Source organism: Neolamprologus multifasciatus, chromosome 5 (assembly GCF_963576455.1).
Source record: "Neolamprologus multifasciatus chromosome 5, fNeoMul1.2, whole genome shotgun sequence".
In the NCBI taxonomy this organism is placed as follows: Eukaryota; Metazoa; Chordata; class Actinopteri; order Cichliformes; family Cichlidae; genus Neolamprologus; species Neolamprologus multifasciatus.
Genome location: NC_140443.1, coordinates 5830013 through 5856502, shown reverse-complemented (window position 1 = coordinate 5856502; position 26490 = coordinate 5830013). Strand labels below are relative to the sequence as shown.

Genomic DNA, 26490 nt, shown 5'->3' with positions numbered 1-26490 from the left:
GCGTAGATGCCTGCCACGTTCTGGCTTTTTTTTTCTTTCTGCACGAGATCAGGAACTCCTGAACCACCCACAGTTTATAAGAAGTGGCCACATTGTCAACTGTGTAGTTGTCAGTGAACGCCCTATCAGATGAACAACTGCCACACCATGTACAAATTACTGTAATCAATGATATGATAATGACCTTGTTGTCTCGCCTTTTCTGGGCCATCAATCTCACATTCCACTAGGCCTGGGAATTTGATTTGTAAAAAAACCCTAATAAATCTTGTGTCAGTGATGTCACGTAACTACAGGGAAATCTAATAAAACAGCCTGATCAGTGTGGTTAAGTGACAGTGAAGAAGCACGGGGGCCGAGGCTAATGCACGCGGCAGTCTAAAATCTCAACGCCGAGACAAAGTTACCACCGAGGGTCCTAAAATAATTGCTTATTCATGGGAGCGAGTGGGCTGAGACAAGTGGTATAGAGGTCATATTTGTTTCTAATAGCTGGAAGTCATATGTGGAACTATCAGGTTGGAAGCTCTGCCCGAAGCACGATAAGGCCACTGTTTATTGTCTAACTTCCACTCTCCAACCTGAGGAACCCAAGCCTCTCGCACAGGGTACTTTCCACCCCTCAGCCATTACCTCAAAGTGTGTTTATGAGCGCAGGAGAGTGTGTGAAGTATATATGCGCACATAAATGTGCATTTGCGTGAGAGAGCTCTCGTGAAAGTGCGAGCGTGGTCTTTGGTTTCCATCACGAGCCTTGACCTAATTAAAATGTCATGTCAATGCTCAATAACTGACAAGTCATCAGCAAGCGCACCGAAACAGTGCTCACAGCACTCTCAGCGCTCGAATCATTTATTCAATTCTTCAATCTCTTCTTCCTCTGTCCATCTCTACATAAGTGATCAGTGATCAAATGTCGCATGTTAAAGTCAGCCAGCCCAGACAGGAGGGAGTTAAGTCTCTTATCTCTCCTCCCCAGAAGAAATTCCAACTAGAGGCCTCGCTCTGCTGGTTTCCTGCCTTCTTGCCCAATGCCCTATTTTTACTCATTGGGGCTCTAGAATACCAGGGGCAGCTTTTTCCTTGTCACTAACATATTTCCTGCCATTCTCACTCTGACATTTCTCCCTTCAGCACGCTTCGCTCAAATCGTTCCCCCTCTTTATGGGTCATAACCTTTCATTCAGGGATGTTCATATTCAAATGTACCTGCTGAAGCCGGAGCTGCTGCACGCTCAACCATCATTCTGATAGGTCTTTTTTTTTCCTGTTTTAAGTAGGTGTTAATTTCACATCTTTCTGAGTGCTGCCAGAGACAATCAGTTCCACTCTGCTGTCAGGCTGTCTGTAGCATACCAAGGCGAACGCACGGGAGCTTTGGTGCTTTAGACTTTTGATAAATAAAGTCAAACTGTTGTCTCTCGATTCAATTCAGTTCAGTTCAATTCGATTTTAGTGCCAAATCCCAACAATAGTTGCCTCAAGGCACTTTATACTGTAAAGTATTAGGGGTGGGGGGAAAAATCGATACTGTGTAGTATTGTGATATTTTGTTTGCTAATAATGTATCGATACAGGGACAGCAGAAATCGATATTTTGTTACAAAAAAAGTTGTTTTTTTTCTGAGCAAGAATCCTGACATTCCTTCACTGTCCAAATGTGTTTAACTTGTTTTTTTGGCAGCAATAAACATGACAGTTTACTTATTTTCATTTAAGACATGTTTCATTTTAATTAAGTTTAAAACTTTTTTATTTAATGTAAAATTATATTTAGTTTTAATTTACTTTCAAATTCTTCAGTTGCTGAAGGGGCTGCATAGTTTTCATAAACTGCATAGTTCAGAATAGCTATAATTGTACCAGATGGTTGATTCAGTTAAGTTGGACTAGACTGTAATACAAACCGTTCAGTTTGTCAACAATAAAACGGAAATGAGAGAAAGACTGAGTGTGAGACTTTGATATTAGATAAAATGAATATTGATAAAGTTTACCTTGATGTACAGAATATGAATATCGCAAAATATTTTAAAAAATTGCAATAATATCGTATCGTGCGTTAAGTATCGTGATAATATTGTACCGTGGGATGTATGGTGATTCCCACCTCTATAAAGTATAGACCCTACAATAAGACAGAAAAAAAAACCCTACAGACCAGATAAGGTGAGCCTATCTGTTCTTTGCAATAACATAAAAGTGCACAGCAAATTTCCACATTCTCCTGACTCTTTTATCGAAAGAACTTATTTATTGAAACTCTGATCAGCTATTAACCTTTCGCTACGACAATGCTACATTGTGACAGATCAAACTGTCCTGCCAAAGCTATAAATCAAGACAGGTTTTATAGTGGCTCCCCACTTTATTGAAGTGTTTCATAACCGTGACAAGATGAAGTCAAACGGTCTACTTCAGCCCATGGAACAAAATGCGAAGTGGAAGAGAATTCAAAGTAAGATGACCTAAAATACAAGAATGAATGGCAGTTTAATGAACGCCCGGGGAGACATGATATCAGTGGCTGGCTCTTTCACAGGAGCTTTCATCCTATTCATACACCAACATAGTGGAAATGCAGGTGGATCGATGCTGGTTAAAAACACTAATGGCACCTAAAGGGAGCACACTTAGCTACTGTGTTTCTTTCTCACCAAGGTCTGATCACTACTATTAATGGAATGCAGCTCTCAGTAAAGAATATCCAGCCAGCTACAGGTGAAAAAAAAGGCCCATTGTCTGATTTTCAAGGCTACTCTCCTTACAAACAGTGGCGCTGACATTCTAGATGAAGAGAGTTTGGCTCCTCATTCATATCTGCAGCAATAAATATGCTGATTTTCATTCAGTTGAGTGGGATATCATGAATCCAAGACGGTGGACACCTGTGCTCAAATCACACCGTCTTATTGTACTGCTTGTTTTTTGTCCCTTTACTGGCTGCATGTGTGAATACCAATATTATTTCCCAGTAAGAGATAAATTGTATTGAATGGTTGCCAGGCTGCAGGAGGGAAGACTGCTCAGCTGACTAAAAGAGCAATTCTCCATTTTTATCTCGCCATCATTGTGTGTGAATGTGCGTGCGTGTGCGCGTCTGCGTGTGGCTTAATGCCATCCCACAGATGTGAGTCTATACGTGCATATGTATGTTTCATTTTGACAAGAAGCAGAATGAGCCAGAGCTTGCTGCATGACTAGGCCATGTGAGGAAAAAGTTCACGTGATGCAGGCAAATACAGCCAGTCTTCAGCAGGATGGAAAGACTGTAATCAAACCATAAATCAGAAATCACTGAACTGCCATGCACCCAACCCTCTCTCTTTCACCCTCAGTTTAGTTACTGCCTCCTCTGCTCTGCAGAGCTCCCCGTATGTAATCTTATATACAGCCATGCACACAATGCTGGAAGACGGGGAAATGAAACGAAACATGCATAAAGGTTTCTATCATCTGAAGGTGCAAGAATAAAGGTCATGTTCATACCTTAATTCGGAAATCAGCAGTCAGATATTAGGATTTTTGCATGTCCATATTTGTCTAGCCATGACTTTCGTAGTGAGCCACCTGGTGTGCTGTAATATCAGGCGAACAGTGGGGTCATTGTGAAGTAGCTGTGTGATATCAAGGAGAGTGACCCATTTAGAGCCCAGCTACAGAGCTGACAAGCTTCTGTTATGTCTAGGACATCTGGAGGGCTGGAGCCACTCACTCCACTGAACTCCACATACAACCCAATCCTTTCCAGAGTGGAAAAGACATGTGACATGATCATGGATATTTGACAAGCTCACCTATACAGTAGGTACTATTCAGAGGCGAGGGGATATGAAGCGGTAATGACACAGATGACTGAAAATTTGGAAGCGATTCAAAAAAAAATTTATGATGCCGTTTGGCCCATCTCGCAAAGATTTTCCAAGACTGGAATAAGGGCACAGTGCGATCCGCTGCTCAGCAAAAGTTTTCTGCAAAGATCAAGCGATCAAGGGAGAAGTTCTATCTCATTATTTAAATGAAAATTACTTTTTCAGTAGCTGATTCAATCTGGTGATGTTTAAAAGAGGTCTTGTATAATTTGCAAAATCACTTAAGCAGGAGAAATAGACTGTGGGAAGTAAAACTAAAGAACACCCAGTTAAAAAGAAATGTTACTATTCGTGTATCATACACGATGGTGTCCAAAACAACTGAGATTCGTCCAATGAAGCTGCAGCGTGCCGCATTATATAAACGAATACATGAATGCATAATGAGAGGCCAAAATGAGCCAAGGAAAGCACTCTGAACAAACCCCCCAGGGGAAAGGAAATTATTCCGAATAGACGAGGACACAATTCAAATAATATTGGTCGGAGAAACTTTTTTCTCTCGTTATTTAAAATCCATGCTTTAAATATAAAAACCAGAACTATCCAACATGCACTGAGCGCACTTGAGCATTGAGATAAGGATTTTAATGGATCCGGTTTTTTTTACTCATTTCAAAGCTTTGCTTTCATATTGTGGCCTGAGGTAAGATTGCTGAGATTATATACTGTATAAGCAAAATGCTAGCTAACCTAATATATTTGATGGTTCAAATATGAGCATAATATGAGCATTTGCTCGCCACAGCATGCACAACGCAACGCCAAAAAGCTCTGATTATGTATACAATTCCACTGTCGTTTCACTTTTTGTAGCTCGAACAATAATTCTGTATCATGAGGTAATTCATTTTTGTGCGGCGAGGCAATTGGCTGCAAAGATTGAATCATCAACCCTTGTTTCATTTTCCATGTAATTAAATCAGCTATTGAAAAAAAAAATATGTAAGCTGGCATACGATTCAGGGGAAATTAGCATTTTTAATCACAGTACATTACTTTAATAACTCAATAAATCTGTGACAGCTGGAGCATCTGAGAATGTTGTCACAGCTACTTAGTTCTGCATTTGCAACTAATACAGGACGAGAATCAGCTCGAGAGAGACAGAGAGAGACCAAAATGAGAGAGTGGAGAGAAAAGAAATCCGGCTAAGTGGGACTGAGAGGATGATAATGCAGAGGAATGGGAACAAAAGCATGGCAGGTGAGGTGAACAGAGCCAGGAAGAAAAAAAACATCACTGCAGACTTTGGCACAAAACGGGGTTCGGCACTTGTCTTCCCTCGTTCAGTCATTAACCGTTAATCCCCAATTAGCTTATTTGTCGCCTCTATGCCATACATGACACCCGCTTACTCTTCGTGTTGCTTTGTTGCTTTGGTATGTTTGTGCAGCTTAATGACTGCAGTTGCCAAATACACTAAATAAAGCTGAAGGACTAGGGAAAATTTCATTTAATTATGAAAGGATGTCAGGAATGGGGGATCATCTAAATGCAAACAGCACACAAGCAGGCTTGAATCTAGTGTTTCTCACAGATTACTGGATAGTTTGTGAATTTTTTGCATGTGGTTCTAATCCTGCTTCCAGTGCAATTCAGTTGTCCTTTTCATTCAGTTGGAAACCTTTGCAAGAGGGATTTTATTTATAAAAGATTATATTAAATGCACCAATATTATATAACCATATCAACAATACAACATTACACTTAATTAACTTTGTTATTGATGCTCATTTGTACTTTTACTTTTGGTTTTGGGAAACTAAAACACAGTGAGATAACTAAGAAAATCACCAAAACCTCAGATTTAAGAGGATAAATCCAGCAATGTAACTACTACTCAGTCATCAGAAGTATTAGCCGTTTATTATCTGTTGATTGTGCGATTGCTTAAGCAAGGTGGTGGGTGGAGTTCACTCAGTTGAACTGCGCGACATTACTTGGTGGCAGTCAGCCTTCCTGGCCTCTGTTGGTTTTGTTTTGCGAGGGCTATCTTTAGTTTCCTTTTAGTTATATAAAACAAATGTATTTATAGCTACAGATGATGTGTGGTCTCCTATCCATTGTCCAGCTTTGAGTATTGAACAATGCAGTAACATAAATAACAACTTTACCTGCAGCTTTTCCTTTTAACGAAGTGAATTTTAGCGTTTGAAAAGCAAACAAATCCCCAGAAATTCTCACTCTGAGCTGTCTTGACAAGTGCTTTTCTATATAGTTTTAGAAACATGTTGCTTAGTGTGCAATCACACTGTGGTAAGAACATGCAGAACAACGACTATCATGAAAATAACAGTGAGTGTCAGCAGGTGCATAAGCACAAATGAAAGTGAGAGCTGGTGTCACGTCAGCACGTGCATGCTTGGGAAAAGGAACTGCCTCCTCTTGCTCGCATGTTTATATGTGACAATGTGCTGTCCAGGTCCACTTATTTTATTATTTTTATTCAGTGTAAGTTTACAAAATTGCTCAACGAGCTCTTTTTGTTCTCTGCCTGCCAGATAAAGATTTATCTTTCAATCGCTTCCTCTCTAGAACGTGTTTGTTTTGTAGTTGATTGCACAATCGCAGGGCTGCAACAGTAGAAACCTACATTTTATAGCTTACAGTATGTTCCTGAGTCCAGATTTTCTCAAACACACACACACAAATACATGTTTTCCCAGAAATGTATCTAAGACAACAACAACAACAAAAAGCCTTTGCATTCAGAGGCATGTGAAAGCATTATGGCAAAGAGTCAATGCCCTGAAGGTGTATTGGCATATCTGTGCCCATTTGCTCTATCTTTGCAGTTCCATTGAGGAGCCTTGTTTCCACTGATACCCAACCGTTTGATTCACTTAGCAGGCTTTGTCGTGTGCATGCTGGATTAAGCCTTAAAAAAAACAGCCTGAGCACATACACACATGCATGAGCAAGAGCCATTAGCACAACAGTGGTAGACCCCACTAATTAGCTCATCAGCTCAGCACCTCTCTGCCTCGCTTCACAGATCTGGTTTCAAAGTACACTTTCCAAAAGTGTCATAGTGCTAAAACGATGGCATTATGGCATTGGACATATGAGTATATTTCCATGGGCTCTCTGGGGATAAGCTGCAACAAAAAAAAAAGGACTCTGTGACCACTAAAATAGCACCCAAAGAAGCTAAGTTGATTTGACAGAACACGTACAAGAAAAAGCTATTATAACGCCATGTCAGGCTGATTTTGTAAGAATGGCTCCGCTGGGCAGCTCGATCCATTTGCAGATCAGGGAACAGTGGATCAGAAGCGGCTGGATTTTTATAATACTCCACAACAAACACACAACAACCTAACAGCTCACACTCTCCTTGTGGCTCTTCGCTCTGACGCTCCCTCCCTTCCTCTCTCTCTTTTCCTCTTGAACGCTAACAGCGCACGTACCAATCATTTTTTTATTTTTATCTTTGAGGTTTATGCTGCTTTTGCGGTCATTTGAAGAGGTGGAAGATCATGTTGCACACCGCGAGTGCTAAAACAATCTCGAATGTCAATTGCTTTTGCTCTTCGTAACACTAAAGGAGGAGAAATGATAACACGGTTATCGCAGTTTCTCTTTTTCACTCAGTTACTCGTTAAAGATTCAAATTATTAAAAACCTGAAAAACTTGTTTTTCACAAACGGAGTAATGTCTAGTGTAGACTGGGGCGGTAAATTATGTGAGAACATTTGCTATCATAACATTTATGGTTTATTATATTTGCCAAAAAATTGCAGTTCCTCAATTTCACAGCATATTTATGTGCTTATCGTGTTCAAATTATGCAATTCGGAAATATCTCTTTCACCACAGACTGATTATTTTGTGAAGCCTACTCGGAGTGTTTGTCTAAAGTAAACACCGGTTTTGCACAGTGTCCTGTGTTGACTGGGACCAACAACTCTGCTTCACATGTCACCATATATATAAAACATTATTACAAAGTCTGCTGCTGCTCAGTGGCCTTGTGGTTTCTGATATGGCAAAGCCAGGGAAATGGCAGAGAAGCCAATCTACACTTTATAACTCAACCACACATCAATAATAGAAAAAAATAGATTACAGTAAATCCATGGTTCAAAAGCTGCATACCTTTGAAATGTCAAAGGGGAAACCACAACGGATAACTCATCTCAAAACTCATTTCAACTGCACAATGCAAGCTGTATTACAAATATTCAACAGCTTACTGTTCCCTCCAGGTATTTTTCAGCAAAACACTCTATACATTTTCATTTGCAAACAGAAAAAAAAAAAAAGAAATGTATTTTTTTCACTGGCGAGCAGCCAAACCAATTTAATTACATTCCAAATGGGCACAATCTCCACAGAGCAACCAGCTCACGTTGTATTTTTCAAACTTCAACAGCCTCCTTGACTTTCTTGGAGTAATTGAAATCTTCCACTCTTCCACCCTCGTCATTATGCTGAGCAGCAGAAAGTACAACAAACCAAACCGAAAGGAACAAGGAGATCTGGCGCTCAGAACCAGACGCTTTAGCCAATTTGTAACTTCATCAGCACGTCTTGATACAGTTTCTCCTGAAGTCAATTAAAAGAACACTAGATGGTGTATACCTAAAAGAACTGACACCTTCCTCCTGCCAAAAACACGGCGATTAACCCGTGAATGGTGTCAGCATATCCTGGGGAAAGCACGACGAGAGGTGGCTATTTCCATTTTGGATAAATTCCTCCAGCCAGATTCAAAAAGACTCTTTTTTTCATTAATTACTTATCAGGATGCAATAATTCTGCATCTAAGGATGCAAGTTTTTGTAAACAACAGCCTACGGTGCCAAGAGGTAAAGTTAAACAACAAAAACAACACAACAACAGTAATTACAAATACAACTCGAGATAACAGGACGATTTGGATTCAGATATTTTTTGCTTTTTAAAATGTTTCAGATAGTTTTTGTTGATGGTGAAAACATTTCCAATTAATGTTTCGGCCCTTGATTAAACATCAAAAGATGCTTTAAAAGAGCTTACTGGCAAATTATTTAAAGTCTCTTGGGAATTATTTTTTTATTATTATCATGTTTTTTTCTTTTTTGAATGCTTAGAGAAACTATAATCTCAGAGATGTTTTCTATTCTACCCCCTGGGTAATTACAAAATACCAGGCAAATAAATCCTCACACTGGCGGTATCTGCAGATGTCTGTGTGCTCTACAACTGAGAAAAAGATCCTGAGGTGACCAAAGTACCTGGCATGGTATCAGACCTGCTATGCTATGTTTTCCTTAGTGTGTCAAATAATTGCCAGCAATCTTCAAGAATTACATAAATAACAAATAGAAACATATTTTCCATTTGCTGTGAATGGAGATACTCAAATAATAAATATAAAGTAATTTAAGCAATTTTTTTTAATGATATCTACGCTCACTTAACCAGAGGTCTCTCTCTCTCTCCTTAGCTCGCTTTCTCTGTCACTAAATCTGTCTGAGATCCCAGCCACAAGCAAGTGCCTTTGTGTCAAAGATTAAGTGAAACCAGGAGTGCCAGCAATGCCGCGTTTGCACTGTGAACACACTCACGTCTCAGCTGCACCAACACATCAGAGTACTCAGACATAAACAGCTACCGTAGATCACAAATAAGCTAAGGTTAAAAAAAACTTTCATAAATGTAAATCTGTTATCTATTTATTTCATCGATTATATAGTACATATATTAAAAGCAAGTGTATAAGCGATGCCAAATAAGACTTGGCACTACTTGAGAAATGCATTCGCATCTGCATTTTACTACAGGGTGGCTCCTGTGTAAGATTAAGTGTTTTTACTACATAAAATTGTCACTGAAAATGATTGGGTAGCAAAGTCTGGCTATCAACACACAGAGAATATAATTCCTGGAAAGTGAGGCAATACTACAATGAAAACATTACGAACAAAGCCCAAAAGTGCCAGAGGTGGTTTACAAGACAGAGGCAAAAAGAGGCCTTGGGGGCACTGTGGGTTTGTAGTGATAGGGAGGGGAATCTCACACACACTTGGCTCAGGGAGGCACAGAAACAAATGGCACATGGTGGACGACCAATCGCTGGTGGTCTAACCAGCCGACTAACTTCCGGTGCAACCCATAAGTGACTCAGTAATGATTTACTGACAAGTCAAAGGTTTTTAAAAACAAATTTTTTTAAAAAAACTGTCTTTTGGATACATTTTACTACAAATCATTTAAAATTAATAATAACAGTGATCGCACATCAGCTGCTAATGCTAAGCTGCTCATAGTATCAGTTACAGTGATCTGTGGCTTGAAATGTTGCTACATAACAACACATTTCTGTGGTCTATGAGCTCACATTTGCACTTGTGTTTATTTGTGTGATGTGACTGCGTGCAAGAACGTCTACTTGCAAGAGAGTGTATGTCTTTGAGTGTCTCTCAGTGGGCCTGTGGTCTTTGAGCGTGGACCTGAACCAGCCGTCTCTAGTTCTGTTTGCACAGGACATGCCTCAGGAAGCTAAGACAACTGTTCGTGTTTGCCCAGGCTTGCGAACCTGACAGCTGCATTCTTTGACACTCTGTTTATAAGTGTTTTTATACATTTAGCCTATGGAATCTGTTGGATCATGCCATCCTTGCTGACCTTTTCTAAAGAAACACCCATCAGAAGGAGAAATGAGGACTATAACGCCAACGAATAAACCATTGGCCAACTCTAACAAGTACATTCTTCCTGACTTTCCTGTTCCTGTCTCCATTAATACAACAAACCTTTATTAAAACCAGCACTGAGTCAACAGTGATAATTTACCATCTAACAAAAAAGGCAAGAAAAAAAATCTAATCAATCCATTAAATTGATTTGGAGCCTTAACAGACTAAACTAAGGATGTTAGAAACACCACATCTAGACCTGTTCTGTCATAATTTGCACAATCTGACCTCTCAAGATCCCCCAAATCGCTCCTACCTGTTCTCCTTTCACTCTTTCCTCTCCTTAGTGTTTCATTTCCTGCCCATCAACCTTAGTCTTCCACCATTTCAGCTGCAGCCTTTACTGGCAAAACGTTACGACAGCACCAAAACATATGCTATAACACAACATTCCTATAGAGATGAAATGAAAAACAAATTAGCGGATGAACTCTAAGACGTTTGGAGAGTGGCGAGTGTGAAAGTGAGAGATGATGAGATCCGTCTGTGCTTATTTGAAATGTTGATATGGTTTTCTCGTACAATGGTTACACTGATTTATGTACCAAAGCCTGCTTTACACAAATCTGCCAAGTCCAATAACTGTGCTCATAATCTCCAGCATCTAGAATAATCACTTTGTGGTCTATTTGTTTATGAATGAAATGAAGCAATTATCCTAATGAAGATCAGCTTTCTTGCTGGGGGAATTGTAGCATTTCAGCACAATGAAAATGTTTTGTCTTTGTTGCATCCATGTTGGCATGCTGATTCCTTAATCATAAAACAATGGGAACAACCCAAATTTTATTGTATGATAATTAGGAACATGCTATTCACAGTTGGGATTCTAAAACTGTAGCAACGAAAAACTGAACTACGCACTTCCTGACCCGAAGTCTAAACCACATGCATGTGGATGCTGCTAAATGTCAGCAACAAGTTTGGCTGTTGCTATTGGCGAACCAAAAACATACATTTGCACAGCAAGAGATCAAAAGTTACTATTGGCTCATTTTTATAATAAAAAAAAGCCTTGTACGCAACAGCTTTTATGACACTCACTGCTATGTTTGCCATACTTATCTCTGCTGAAGCATGTTACATTTGTTTTGTCTACAGAAATACAGAGACCTCACTCAACCGACATAAAAGTGCAACTCGACTTAAAGAATGAGCCTTCAAGTTCAACAAAGAATGAATCAAGGGTTGTATTTCTTTTTCTGCAGTGCTGATGGAAAGCAGATGAATCTGCTCTGAAATGCTACTGTAGCACACTGAAATACTGTCAGCTTTCCCTTCCCGTCAGCACAGTGAGCAAAGAACAGGGCACAGAAATAGTTAAATAAATCAGATAAAGGAGATCTTTCTCCCTCTTTTTGCTTCCCTCTCTCGCACACACGCACGCGCGCACATGCACACACATTCTTTAGTGAAATCCATCAATCAGCATTTCATGCAGTTTGGGTTTGAACCACACCAAATGCACTAAAACAATAAACGTCTGTCTTTCAAGTCGCTATCTGGACTGGAACACATCTGGTGGCAAGGCTCATTTTGGTTTCCACATCGTTGAATGACATTACAGACTCAATGGCGAGCTGAAAAATAAAGTACCCCTAAAAATCTCTCTCCAGTTTCCCTCCACCTACAGACCCTTCTCTTTCTTTATGCACACACCAACCTTCTTCCCCCCTCCCTTCACTAACCAGCTAACCTCTCAAATGCTATTCCACCACCCATCCCCCAACCAATCAAGAAGTGAATATAAAACAGCACAAGGAAACTGGGCTGCAGGAGGGAGGTGATAAAGGGGGGAGAGACAGCCAGTCAAGGCAATTGCTACTGAGAAACCAGTGGCCTCCTGAGGTGAAGACAGTTTAAAATGCCTTGCCACACTGGACTTGACTTTACACAAGTCACAAGTGCATGATGCGCACACCCGACAGCCAGCTGAGGAGCCAAGAGTCAAGCCTGACTGTTGTATTTTGGTTTCAAGGGGCTGTGACGATAATTAGGGTTAATGTGATTTAATGAGGGCCACGAGTTGAACCGGGGCTCGGCCGATTCACTTCTTAATCAACGTCAAGATTGAAATTACTCTGACACCTTACGATGCGGCTGTGTTTCGCAGTAACTTACAGCTTGTCATGCACGTCACCCAGGCTGAAAACTTAATATCAGCCTCAGTCTAAAAGCAGTCTGGTGATAAACTTACTGAATGATAGATTACAGGCTGATAACAGCGCAGAAATGACTCGAAATGCAATAGTATATCTCTAAAGTATATTGGGAGGAGTTTAAAAAATACACTGTCATGATTCAATTCTTGGTAATATAATCAATCATTAACATAAATAGCCTGTTTCTATGGACCTCGGTGATTAAGTAGATAACGAGGCAGGATAAACTATAGAATCTATTTTCAGCCATACATGACTTATGACCCTCTTAACACCTCTAGTAGCTCTGAGTCATGTCTGGTCTAGATTATAAAGTACAGAGCACCGGAGTGCTGTAGAGTCTGGTTGACTTCTCTATCTTGTAGGTTAAACTCGAGTCCATCGTGGTAAATCCCTGTAATGGATAGCTGTATCCCCTTATTTGCTCTCAGTACAGACAATAGCTGTCCTTAAAATACCCCATGAAATCCAAGGCAGATACAGCTATAGCATAGAAACTACAGTATCACTGATGTGGCGAGATTGGGGCTTTTTCTTGTGATGCAACGATACTGTAACATAGAAACATAGCTAAACAGACATGAAGCCAAACGAGGAAGCTTGGGTTCTGCGTGTAACACACTTTTGGATTTAAGTCAGATGAAAAATGCAGTCGTACCTCTATCTCGCTTTATTGTGTTTCAAAACAAAACCCTCACACTCCTACTGTAACAGTCCGCGCACACAACGCAATCTAAGCCCCACTGCTCCAGAGAATAACACTGTAGCTACTTATCATTAACTCAAAGACACAATCAGCCCCAGGCGATCCAGCTTCCCTCCATAACCTTTTGACATTGCTGCTGGGAAGGTAAATGAGAGAAGAAGTTAGACACAGCGAGGGGGGTGGGGGGTTGGGATGTGGGGAGACAGAAAGACTTCATTATGAATACAGCCAGGAAGTGGTTAGACCAAAAAATAAAAAAATTAAAAATAAAACAAGAGAAGTTTACAATGAAGACGGTTTAGTGATTTTTAAATCCAAAACATAGTCTTAATTCCATGTGCCGACTGCCAGTAACTGCATTTTAACAGCAAACTCGCCACGGTAGTTCCAGCACAGACTGCATTTTTCCCTCTGGTGTGCATGCGAGCCATGCATGGGTTAACATTTTCCCAGTGAGAATAGTTGGGATATTGCAACTCGGACTGGCCAGTCAGCAGAATGTTATGAATGGGCACAATGAAAAACCCCAAGTCCATGCTGTCGACCCAAGAATGCTTGCCTCCATGTAATTAACTTCGCTCTGTGTACAGAATGAGGTACTGCTGAAATAACTCTTCTTATTTCTGTTTCTATTACTGTCATGTTTTCAAGAGGGGGGAAAAAAATCACATTCTGAGAATTCAAATGGAAAATATTTTTGCCTGTCCATACTTTGAAGTATCCTGTGACTAATACAGTGATTTGGATAGCGCTGGAAATGGAACGGACCACTTAAAAAAGGGGTGGTACGTGCTCTGCAAAAGCTGGCCTCATTGCTTTTCGAGTGGATGAATGTCAGCTAATGGTAATGTGTGCTCGTGTAGTGATATAAAATAGGGCATAAGATTAAACATAGGATAAATGTATAAATGAGGTATACCTTAAAACCTGTTTCATACATACAGCTCACCTCAAAGTGTTTTAGCAATTAGATTTGCACTTTGCACGCATGCAAATATACGCACACGTGCACGCATTTAGTCCTAAATAAAATCTCTAAATAAGTGATAGTGAGTTGGAACAGACTGCAACTATGTAAAGAGTAACATCTGCAAACCATCGAATTATAAACCTACAGTGTAACTACAGTATAATTACACGAGAGGCTCCCTCTTGGGCACTGTGTTGTTAGAGGGAAAAGGGATGAGGGGAAAGTGGAACATCTACAGTAATCTATCCAACTTCATTTCACCGGAGTGATTCTGCCTCGGGGTATGCACAAGTCATAATGCATTTGACAAATAGTCTCCCACTAAAACAGGCATTTGCGAAGAAGTGGCCTTCAGCGCTGGTATACACAGCTGAGTGTACGCTGAACAAACAAGCCTCCCACTCAGCGAGGAAAGATACAGAGAGGCTTCAAAAAGATTAGGAGAAATCTTGGGCGAAAAGTAAAGATGACTCACAGTGATTGTGCAAGTGCAGGACAATGCAAGTTGGATGGAGTTGAGAAGAGCAACAGAGCCGTGGGGTTCTTAACAAAACACAAATCGATGCTTTTCTCATGTGTTGTTCTTTGCATTGTTCTGAAATACGGGCGCACAGGTTGTTTTTACAATGAATTGCAGAGAATCATCATAACGGTTTTAAAGAATATCTTTATCCTTTTGGTTTTCGAGCGTGAACTTGACTGAAAACTAAAGCATAACCTTCTGATTAAATATTTGGGTGATGCTTACATTCTCTTGTCAGTTTGTTAGCACTAATGTAGTCATCAGTCATGCAATAAATCCTACCTTCAGATTACAGTGCTCAGTTTTAGTCCTTACAGTTGTTTTAAAGAGGTGTTGATTTAACACAGTGACTACACTATTTAGTTTGCAGTGCTAGCTATATATACTGACTACACTGTATTCTGCCCATCCCATTTATAACACAGAAGAAAAGGCCAAATAATGGAAACACCTATGATGAGGTTCCTGGGAGTTAGCTCGTGTAACATAATTTAACAAAAACTGAGCGCTGTAACCTTCCCGAAGGTAATCTGTGCTGCAGGAATGTTTTATTGCATCTGTTTTAACAACCTGCCCCTGAATTAAAGCATTACATTAACAAGCTTTCCTTCCTCTGCTTCTGATTTCTAAAAACAAAAGTAGAAAAATAGAGTAGAGATCTGATCAGTGTGTGTGCACACAATTTACAGTCATTCACACAAAGCTTAACAGTCACCCTCAGAAATAGATTTGACTTTACACCACTAGAACAGGAAGCCATACACTTTTTTATATGTGAACTGTCCCACTTTGTATTATGTGCACTTCCTGGTTGGTGTATTTAATACTGTACTGTAATGCATAATTACACGAGTGATTGTCAAACAAGCTGTATATATGTATATATATATATATATATATATATACATATATATATGTATATATATATATATATACATATATATGTATATATATATATATATATATATATATATATATATATGTATATATATATATATATATATACACATATATATATATATATATATATATATATATATATATATATATATATATATATATGTTTGCAATTTACCATGGAAAAATTAAAAAAAATATCAACAGCAATGACTAACTGTCTTGTGAATCTGACTTTAAGAAAAAACGAAATCAGCTTCCTCACTTGCTGATTGAAGTGGCATTAAACAGCTGCGGTGCTTCTAATACTGAGCCACTCCAGCAGGTCAACTCCATACTTGTGAATTCAAGGCGCCAGTAAGATGAACTATTGCCCAAAAATGTCTAATAAAGATCCTGTATCATTATTCAACAGTTACGTGTAGAAGCAGGAGTACAGTGCAGATAATGTGTCGCTTTACATCATAGTCACAGCTGTTACTTTAGTAATGACAATGTTATATGATTCTGTCCTTGAAACTCAAACCTGCTCCTTGCCGGGCCAACAGCCTCTACGCTTGCTGAATCATGATAACCAATACAGTTCATTGTGTTAATACTACAAGAGCTGGGACGCAGCCTCAGTCAGAAACAACAAGGTCCTACTGTGATCTTCAGTAGATAGCACATCTGCAGCTACTCTGTGTCTGCCTACAGTATATGTGTTTAGCTAACCGCACACACACACACAATTATACAACTTTTTCAAAATCACAAAAAGACTACAAAAGTACTTCTATCTGAAGTCTGCTTCTAGCGATAGACTAAATTAACGTGTGAAACAAAATCGAGCTATAACTACGAACACTTCATTTGGATTTTAAAGACTGATGTTGATGTCCCAGTGAGTAAGGAGTTGAGGAATAACTGCAATCCTTGTAAACCATTCGCGCATTGTAATTCAAATCTCTCTCCAAGTATGTGAGTGTTGGTGTAGACGAGTGCGTCCACGGGCAGCTAACCGCATGTGTTGGACATGTATACATACAGGTGACTGTGTGCACGAACAGGATAGATTAACAATTCAAATATTGTACTGAGCTATAATGTTTCACTTTGTCATCAGCAAAAGCTAACTGCCTGCTGGCTTTCTTCCAGGTGCTAAGGCAAGCAAACCAATGTGAATGGCTGGCGGTATACTGCCTTCTTCTAGTTCTGCTCAGTAGTTACTGGTAAATGTTTACACAAGTTTTACCTTGACCACCGCAGTAAAAGAAACTTGGCTCATTACTTGCACCTTGTAACCTTGGACTATTAAGTAGGTCTTTATGTACATTTCTCACTTGTAGACGCCAAACATTTTGCTGCAAGGAAAAGAATCTGCAATGGTGTCCACCATGGACAGAGTGCAAGAGTAAAAAGCTTCTCTCTTTACAATAGGCCCAATATCAACAGGATATCAATAACCACATAATTCAAGAAGGAATTGGAAAATCCAAAACGCACAACTGCAGATACAGTATTTTCTTTCCTTTCTTTCAAAGAGCATGTTTTCAGAGATAGATAATCCATGACAGGTGTTAGCACTTCAAGTTGTTCAATAAACGCTTCTTTTACTACTGAATCGTGCGTACAACGCAGTTAATTTTTCCAGCACTTCTTATCAGTGCTAATGTAAACACAAAAGCTAATATATTAATCAAACTTTAACCAAACACGGAAGGCTTCTTTTAAAGGCAAAGGCGAATAATCATTTCTAAAAAAGTTATTATGCGCACAATGATGTGGTTGAATTTTCGTCCATACAGGTGTTGATAACCAAGCATGCCAAAATATACTAGTGATTAGTACTAATGGAAAGTATTTTACCGAGCAATAATGCAAAATAAAACAGACGAAAATGCCAAATCACGCTGCAACATGTAGAAGTATAGTCTTAACCAATGCGCATAGCATGCTCTCATATTTCAACGCAATGCTGATAATTGTATTTCGGAGTAATAGTGCACTGGCCCTGTAAAGTAGCTGGAAAGTGTATTTCCGCAGTTAATTCTGAAGCATTTAGATCATATAGAAAACATTCTGCCGGTTTATATATATTAGAAGACAAGAAAAAAAAATGCACACGTTCATTTTGTCCATTTGTCAGTTTTGGTTGTTGAAAGCAATCACCAGCTCCTCCGGTGCGCCAGATAAAGTGGTGCGCTCCAACTCTGCTCACAGGACATCCACGGCACAACGCAGCCCCAGTTTATTCACACTAACACACAAGCGATTTGAAATTAAACTCCACCTCACGTGCACGATCTCAAAGCAGGTGTCCTTTTTAGCAAAGTTTAGGAGTCCAAATACAACGAAATAAGAAAGAAATACAACGAAGTTGACGGGCAAACGCAGCCTGTCACTCACTGATCCCGAGGGAACCAAAAGTGCAGCACTTGTCACTAGAGGTCTTCAAACAGCGTGCCTGGAAAAAATACGACCCGTCTGCCACCATGCGTATTCAATATACATCGTGAAACTTATGGCTGCACATCTGACCGACTAAAGTAACCGTAATCGTTTACCTTGTTGGAATGGTAATAGTCCAAACCGGAGTCAGTCGGTAGCGTACATGAACCCACGCTTGAAGGGGGAGCTGGATAAAATCTGACGTCCATCTCAGAGTCCGCAAGACTGACGGCATGAAAACGTAGCTCCCAAAAAAAAAACCTGTGCGACTTCTCTCTCTCCTGCACACACACACACTCACACACACTCACTCACACGCGTCTCTCTCCCTCTCTTTTTTTTTCTTTTGTGTATCAAACCGAACAAAAAAGTAGTACGAGAAGATGTTCAGTCTTTATATCCGTCCTACAGTTACTTCGGCCCTAACTGCACGCTGATGCTCTCATATATAACATCCCTATAAAGTTCACTTGGAAAGAGGGGAAAAAAGAAAAGACAGCTGCCCGCCTCAGTAATCTCTGAAACTAGGAAGCTAAACAGTGTAGTTGTTTGACAGCGAAACAAGCCGGGCGTGCTGCAGGTGAAGAAATGATCTTGTCTACGGTTTCTCCCAAAACGCCCGCTCTCCGTTCCTCGTTTCCAGACGCGCTGTAGCTTTGTCATGTGGGAGCGCTCTGATCCATCCATGCGTTCCCGTCCACTCAGCAACTGCTAGGCTGCGACCTCTACCGGTCAGAGGAGGACAGGCGAGAAGAGGGTCAGTGGGGCTGGGAGGATTGACAGGTATAGTGAAGAATAACTCTTTATTAGTGAGTTTAAGTGACCCTCAGATAGTGGGCCAACGACAGCCTCTCTGCGTGGTCGTGAGAGCATCACGAGTTGATTTAACACTGGGGTGTGGGCATTTGGCTGATTCAAAGAGCTGTGGAAATGTTTCGTTTTTTTGTGAAATCTCTTTGAAATGATCAAATCAGCTCTTACAAAGGCTCTGTTCATCTTTCTAAACATCTAATCATTACTATTTAATCAATTTTAGTGTAATAACAATACATCTGACAGACACAGAAAATACAAATGCATTCAATTCAATAGGAATTTAAAGCCTTATGTAATATTTTCATGAAAACATGAATTTATGCTTCGAGATTCCTGATATGACCCTGAATTTAAATGACGTACTTGGTATGATGTGCAGCCTAATGCTGGCATAATTTGGACCATAAAGTTCACAGTGAATCTCATTAACTTTTTCACTTCACTTCATTATTTAAATGTTGTTTACAGCAGTTTTGTCATATAAATAAAAAATATTGTTATGCATTTTGATGCATTTCAGTGGGTCGGCAGCCAGTGGAATACATCTCACTTATAAATAAAGGAATCTCTGTATCTCTGTGTATCTTCTTCGCATTTCACAACTGTTCATCCGTCCGATTTCAAACTCGGGAGTTTTATCTCGGTGGACCACAGAAGCCATGTGGATGGTCAGTGGTCTCATATTGTGGTCTCATTTATAAAATACTTGACCTCACATATGATGTCACAAATCTCCCTTCTGTGAAGAAACCAGATCACCACTGATGTGGCACAACAGATAACAGAAGACTAGAAGTCCCAACTGTGCTGAGGGGGAAAACAGTTCTCACCTGATTTTGTATAGTCTGAAGGTGCAAAATAAATAAATGCCTAAAGGCTTCCATCTACTGGATTGGGAACCTTAGCTGGGAAATGGGACAATATGTTGTTTTTTTGTTGTTGTCGTCTTTATAAGCCACCAAACAGTAAAATTGATCATTTTATGGGACAAAACTTGGGGCAGCACGGTGGCACGGTGGTTAGCACTGTTGCCGCACAGCAAGAAGGTCCTGAGTTCAATTCCAACATCAGCCCGGGGTCTTTCTGTGTGGAGTTTGCATGTTCTCCCCGTGTTTGCGTGGGTTCTCTCCGGGTACTCTGGCTTCCTCCCACCGTCCAAAGACATGCAGCTTGTGGGGATAGGTTAATTGGATAATCCAAATTGTCACTAGGTGTGAATGTGCGAATGAAAGTGAGTGCGAATGGTTGTCTGGCCCTGCGACAGACTGGCGACCTGTCCAGGGTGTACCCCGCCTTTCGCCCTATGACAGCTGGGATAGGCTCCAGCGCCCCCCACGACCCTGAAAAAGGATAAGCAGAAGCGAATGGATGGATGGGACAAAACTTGATAGAGGTCATAAGACATTGTGCATCATCGAGACTTGGAAAACTATTGTATCTTGACACTTATTGTGTTTTCTGATAATTTAATATGCCAGGGTTATCTGGTGTGTTGGTTTTTGTAATTTAATAAAGCTGTTGAAAGTTTGACAGTATTTAGGTTGTGTTACAGTGGAATGTAGATCATTCAGAAATCTGTGAGTTGGTTTTTGATGCCTTAGCTAACTATAGTAGCTGGCTAACTATGGAGTCATGGCTATGTAGAGATAGAGTGCTACAATCCTTCTCTGACACAGCAAAAGCTAACATTTGTAGCCACTTTAAGGTATTTTACTGGTGTCAGGCATCTGTTGCATTGTGTAGGGATAAATGTTTTCCCCTCCACCTGACCTGATTTTCTCACTATGGCGATATAAATTGTCGCTCTAATTTTGACCCTTAAATTCGCACACATAATCACATTCACACACAGCTGGACAAATAGAAAATATGCTCACACAGCAGTCAACACAGCATGATGCACACACAGAACAACCGTAGCTTTAGCGAGGTACAGATAAAAAAAATAACCTTGCTCACAGCCAAATGTGTATTTTTACGAATGGGATGAAGTGGTGTCGTGTGCTCAGTCTTATGGCTATGTGCAATTTATTCTTGCGTTCTTGCGCAAAGTGTGTATTTTTTTTCTCTCACTTTGAGAGTGTGTTTATGTTAACCAAGCTGCCATTGTTATCCCAGTGGGTGACTTTTTGGCCCCCTCAGGACTCTGCCCATGTCCATGTTGCTAACACACGGCATGGTGGCTCTGGCCCTGGGGTTTGAGCCTGCGTTAATACCAGGCACAGATGGGTTGCACCATGGGCTTGCTGTTGCAGTCTGCCATCAGCTGCCAGCTCAGGCTGTCCTGACTCCAATCTCATAAGGTTAACTGTCACAAGGATACTGATTTCTTCCAATTCTGTACCTCTGTGTTGGATTCCTCTCTGCCTGTCTCTCACTTTCTCTCTCACCGTTACTCGTTCGCTCAGTCGCTTGCTTTTACAGCAGAGGATACAGTACACAGGGTTATCTGGCACATGAGGACTCATGCCTTCATTGGGAAAGAATGCGTGTAGTTTTTTTTTGCATTACAGCCTTACGTGAAACAGAACAGCGAAGGACTCGTGCCATATATTTGGAAAATGGGTGATTAAAAAAATAAGTGGTGGAAGAAATTGGGTAAGTGGAAAAAAGTGCATGCCGGTAAAAATCGAGATGAGGAGAAATTAATGTGTGGTGGAGGGGCACAGAGAATGGCGTAACATGTAAATAAAAGGGAGATGACACACAACTGAGGCATAGTCAGGAAAACTTTAACATTCAAGGACAAAAACTTTCCAGTGTAAAATGCAAATCATGTCATCCAGCTCACCCTCTATTCATCCATTCAGCGCAATAGTGGCACAAACATTTTTATTGCCACGGTAAGAGCTCCTGCTAGCATCAGGAAATGAGAGGAAAAAAATAAAACATTAGTTTCCATTAAGGGTTATAACCTTGCTTGTACTTCGATGATGTCAGGAGCGCCGGTTTAATAACTTTATCTGAGCTGTAGTCGTTTTACTTTTCATAAATTGATAACAAATTTTTCAATGCAGAAATATAACATTTAGATGTAAATGACTTTAAGACCTCAATAATTTTCCTTTTTAAATAAAGCAGCAAAAGACCTCAGTGATGTTTGCAGGGCTTCGTGCTAAACGCAAGCAATCAACTTTGGAGAGAAAACATTCGTTTTTTGGTAATTGACGTACAATTTCACTTAAAAATAAAGCACTTACTGATAAGAGGCAGAAGACAAAGACGAAAAAACACTTTCTTCTTTTTCTACTCTGCCCCTCAGATCTCTCCGCTTCCATTTAAGTGAGCTTTTAATTTTTCTTCCAGATAGAAATGTGCACTGATTATCAACAATTGCTGCTTTGCTGTTTTTTAAGTAAATGTTTAACTCACATATATCACAAGGTTCCCTAAAGAACACAAAAAGTGGACTCAAAATTAACTGTGACTTACTAATATATCACAAAAAGTAGCAACTTTCTACCTTGTGCAATATTAAACCTCTACAAAAAACAACAAATTATCAGTTATGTTGGTGCAGCATATGTTTTACCATCATCAGCTTTTCAGGGTCATTTGTTGACTTTGGACTGACGTGTTCTAAGCGGATTCTTACTAAAATACCAAAACAAAATGTGATCAAAAGTGGGGGTTTTCCTATAACAATTCACCTATATTCTTTGATGATGTTTAAAGATCAGTTGCAAATTCAAAGGGCAAAGACAGTGACTGAATTTTAAATGACCTGGTTAGAATTCTAAGACAGTCAGTTTGAGAGAAAGCAAAAAGACAAAGACAACAAAGTACAGAAACAAAAGGTGATTCATCAGTTCCAAATGTGAGTCAATTTGCTAGATTCTGTAACTACAGGGAGAATTTGACAGTGTGTCAGTGAGAAATGTTCTAACAAGGATGCATAATGTTGCTATTTATTGACATTATCCAGTGACTGCAACCTAAACGACTATATGCTAGGTTATTTGCATTTATAGCAGCTTAGCAGCAACGGGAAATATGTTACACATAAACAGTGTTGGGAAGGTTACTTTTAAAATGTATTCCATTACAGAATACAGAATACATGCCCCAAAATGTATTCTGTAACGTTACTCAATGACAGTAACGTATTCTGAATACTTTGGATTACTTAATATATTATCATGCTGTTTACAACTACATGAATGTACTATTGCTGTGATTTATTACTGTTACTGAAGGTTCGCGGCTCCGAACCGTAGTAAAGGGACCTCTGGCTAATACGGTGGGTTCTGTGTCGGGCTCGTAGCCGAAAAATAGCTTTACTTTGTTGTCTGGGTCAACTTTGCTAGCCAGAGACAGAGAGAGGCGTTGAAAGGCTGCTCCAACAGAACTTATTGTTTCGGAGGAAAACACGAACACGGTGTACAGTCGAGTCTTAATAGCTTACTTACAACTGGGCTCGTCAGGCACTCTTCTTGGCTGCAGTGGTTATTATTTTATTTACATGCTTCCAGCTCCCGTTTTTGCTCGATGACAGCTCGTACTTTTCCTTTTTCTCCCTCCTCGCTCACAGACACATAACGTGTATGGCAGTCCATTCTCCCTGCAGCACGGACTACACTGCCTATGATGCTACATTCTGCATTCTGCCTATTAGCTTAGCACAACAACAAAACAAAAAGGCGCTCTCTCACCCAGGAAACACGCAGAGAGAGAGCGTCACCCTGTAACCATGGCAACCGCAACGCTGCCGCCTGGAACTACAGAACGTAGCTGTCAAACAAAACCAAAACAGTCCTGACCCGCCACAATATGAAACAGGGAAGTACCGCCGTGTAATCCATTTATTTCAACAAAGTAACTGTATTCTAAATACCACCTTTTTAAACGGTAAATGTAACGGAATACAGTTACTCATATTTTGTATTTTAAATACGTAACGGTGGTACATGTATTCCGTTACTCCCCAACACTGCACATAAACCATTCAAGCCTATTAAAAAGTTACTGCTGAAAACAACAAAAAAAAAACATACCTTACTTATTTACAATGTAAAAATAGACTGGTTTAATCACAAGACCATTCAAAAGGAAATGGTTTGGGTTAAAGTAATCACTTTGTTAAGGTTAGGGTACCTCGGTCATCGTTCTTACTGTTTAAGTATTTGCAGGCCTCTAATTTCTCTTTTCAGGATCTACTTGATTAAATTTAAATGCTTTCATTTCCAAAAAACACTTCTCATACTGTACATTGCTGCATCACCTCTTTTTACCCTCTCGCTAACAGAATGGGGAATAAAACCACAGCAAGTCAGCTGGCCTTATCTGGACTTAGTGCAGGCAGCTGTTCATTCTCTGTTTGAGGGTATGCCAAGCTAGCCTCTAGGCAAAAATGTGCCCGTGTGTTAGACAGTGACGTAGATAAGTGACAGATAACATTTGCTACAGTTTCACCACAGCTGACTTTGAAGTTCATTTTCTCTCATCTGCTGGATGTGTGTTACTCAACATCAACTGTATATAAACCAGTGGAATGGTATTTTCCTTGAGTAACAATGTTATCGACGCATTGCTTTTTACCATTTAAAGAAACATTTTCCATTGCTGACATACAATTTAAAACAGGAAACAAACTCTCCAGTGCTAAAGTTCAGTGTGTCACCAACCCATTCGGTGATTAGTGCTTTTGTTTCAGTGTGGACTGTAGTGTGCTTTACACAAGCTCTTTTCAACCCAAAGATGATAATTACTTTGAATAATAAACCTTTTTTCAAACTACATGGCTCCTAATGCATCAAAATGAAACCCAAACTAACGATAATGGACGGAGATCAGTGAATAAGATGAAAAATGTCTGGTTTGTAACAAAAAAAAATCCTCTAGACACTGTACCTCCAGAGGTTGTACCGTACATTAAATTCACCATTTCTTAAGTGGCCTTCTCCTCCTCCTACACAAGAGAACACACATTAGCCTACTCTTTCATCTGTAACAAATAAGCAGAGTTATGCAAGTGTTATTTAATGTCACTATAATAAGAGCTTCAGTTCCCCACTAGTTATGGGAAGTGAAGCTGTCAAGGTGGAGTTTCATCAGACACCACAAGACTTTTTGCTGTTGGTCATTTTATGCAAAATATATATATATATATATATGCTTATTCTTCTGTAAAACAGAGGCCAGCGCTTTGGTTTCAGGAATTACCACGAGGACCTCTGTAGGTCAAGTGTTATCTTTGCTATCATCTGAGCAGAGCAAGGTTATTTTATGATTTTTCTTTTCCGTTGCATCCACTTACATTGCTTTTAACCAAAATTTGCAGTCCTAAATGTTGCTGCTTACCTCCCTGATTTAATTTAGCACCCTTGTGAATATTGCAACAACATTGCCTTGGTCCACTGTTAGCAATTCCATATAAGGTTGTCCCGAGTACAGCAAACAGCAAAGTAATGGTAAACAGGAAAGAGTTCAGTTGGTCCATTAGGCAGAGAGATGACTCATTAATGACCTGAATCTACACAGAAAACTGTTTTGCAGTTATTACACAGAAGCAGCATATTTGTGTGGGGAGGGGAAAAAAAAGTCAAACCCATGGAAACTGATTATGCTAAAAAGACTCACCTTTGCTTTGATTTGTGTCATTTGTGTTCTGCGAAGCACTTTGTTATAGAGCAGCTTGTGAAAATGCTTTGTAAATGCCTTTATAAATGCCTTTATGAATGACTTTGCCTTTGACATTGCCTCTCATGCAATAAATTTCACTTTATGTCAATTTAAGCTACATCAGACTGGTACTGAGGTCCTTAATTTTCTGCTTTCATATTTCCACTAAAGTCAAGCTACCTAAATAAAAAACCCTTTAGGTCAGTAAGTTTGGTTGTTCTAACTCAACCATATACCGAAAATGAATTCCTGTTTCTCTTCAAAACTGTTCTACTCTGATCTTACACAGAAGACAACGCAAATCCAGACAAGTAGGAAACAAGACAAACAATGGAAATGATGACATGACAGGATTTGGTGGCATGACATTTTGGGTAACAAGGCACCATTATTGCTCAGACGCACGGTTACAGCTAGACTTCCTAGACACAACAAGTAGTTTCGTGTTGCGTAAAATTGAAACACTGACCACAATGTTACAAAGGAATAGATTTTTGCCTCAGAAAATATGTGCACCTTGGTTTGACCACCAGTACTTTTCATTTGCTTCCCTGTCCGACTGTGTTTCTGCAGCACATAAAAACTTTTCCGATTCAGAAACACTTTGTGCCAGAGCTCAAGCGAATTAAAGTGTGCAAATAAACTATTATGTATGTCAGTTCCAGAATAACAATTATACGCAGCACAAAGGGCTGCTCAATGGTGAACCTTTGCTAACCTTTTCTAGCCACTGACATTCAATAATGGGACTATGTTGTCTCTTGTTCCTTTGGACAATCATCCATTGAAACAACTGCCATTCATGC

The 26490-nt window shown here is 39.8% G+C and overlaps 1 protein-coding gene across 4 annotated transcripts in view; it reads right to left on the bottom strand.

The window, feature by feature from the left end:
* tox2 (TOX high mobility group box family member 2) overlaps window positions 1-26490 on the bottom strand; it is a 112993-nt gene that overhangs the window by 74849 nt on the left and 11654 nt on the right. Inside the window, exon 1 of one of the 4 annotated variants that reach the window (XM_085161041.1) lies at window positions 17924-19251. The exons of 1 other annotated variant lie outside the window; for it this stretch is intronic. In XM_085161041.1, coding sequence (XP_085017167.1) covers window positions 17924-17938 — 15 coding nt within the window. In that variant the 5' untranslated portion in view covers window positions 17939-19251. Of the gene's footprint in view, window positions 1-17923; window positions 19252-26490 lie in introns of those variants that run through there. 2 more of the 4 variants (XM_085161040.1, XM_085161043.1) reach the window with 2 other exon arrangements.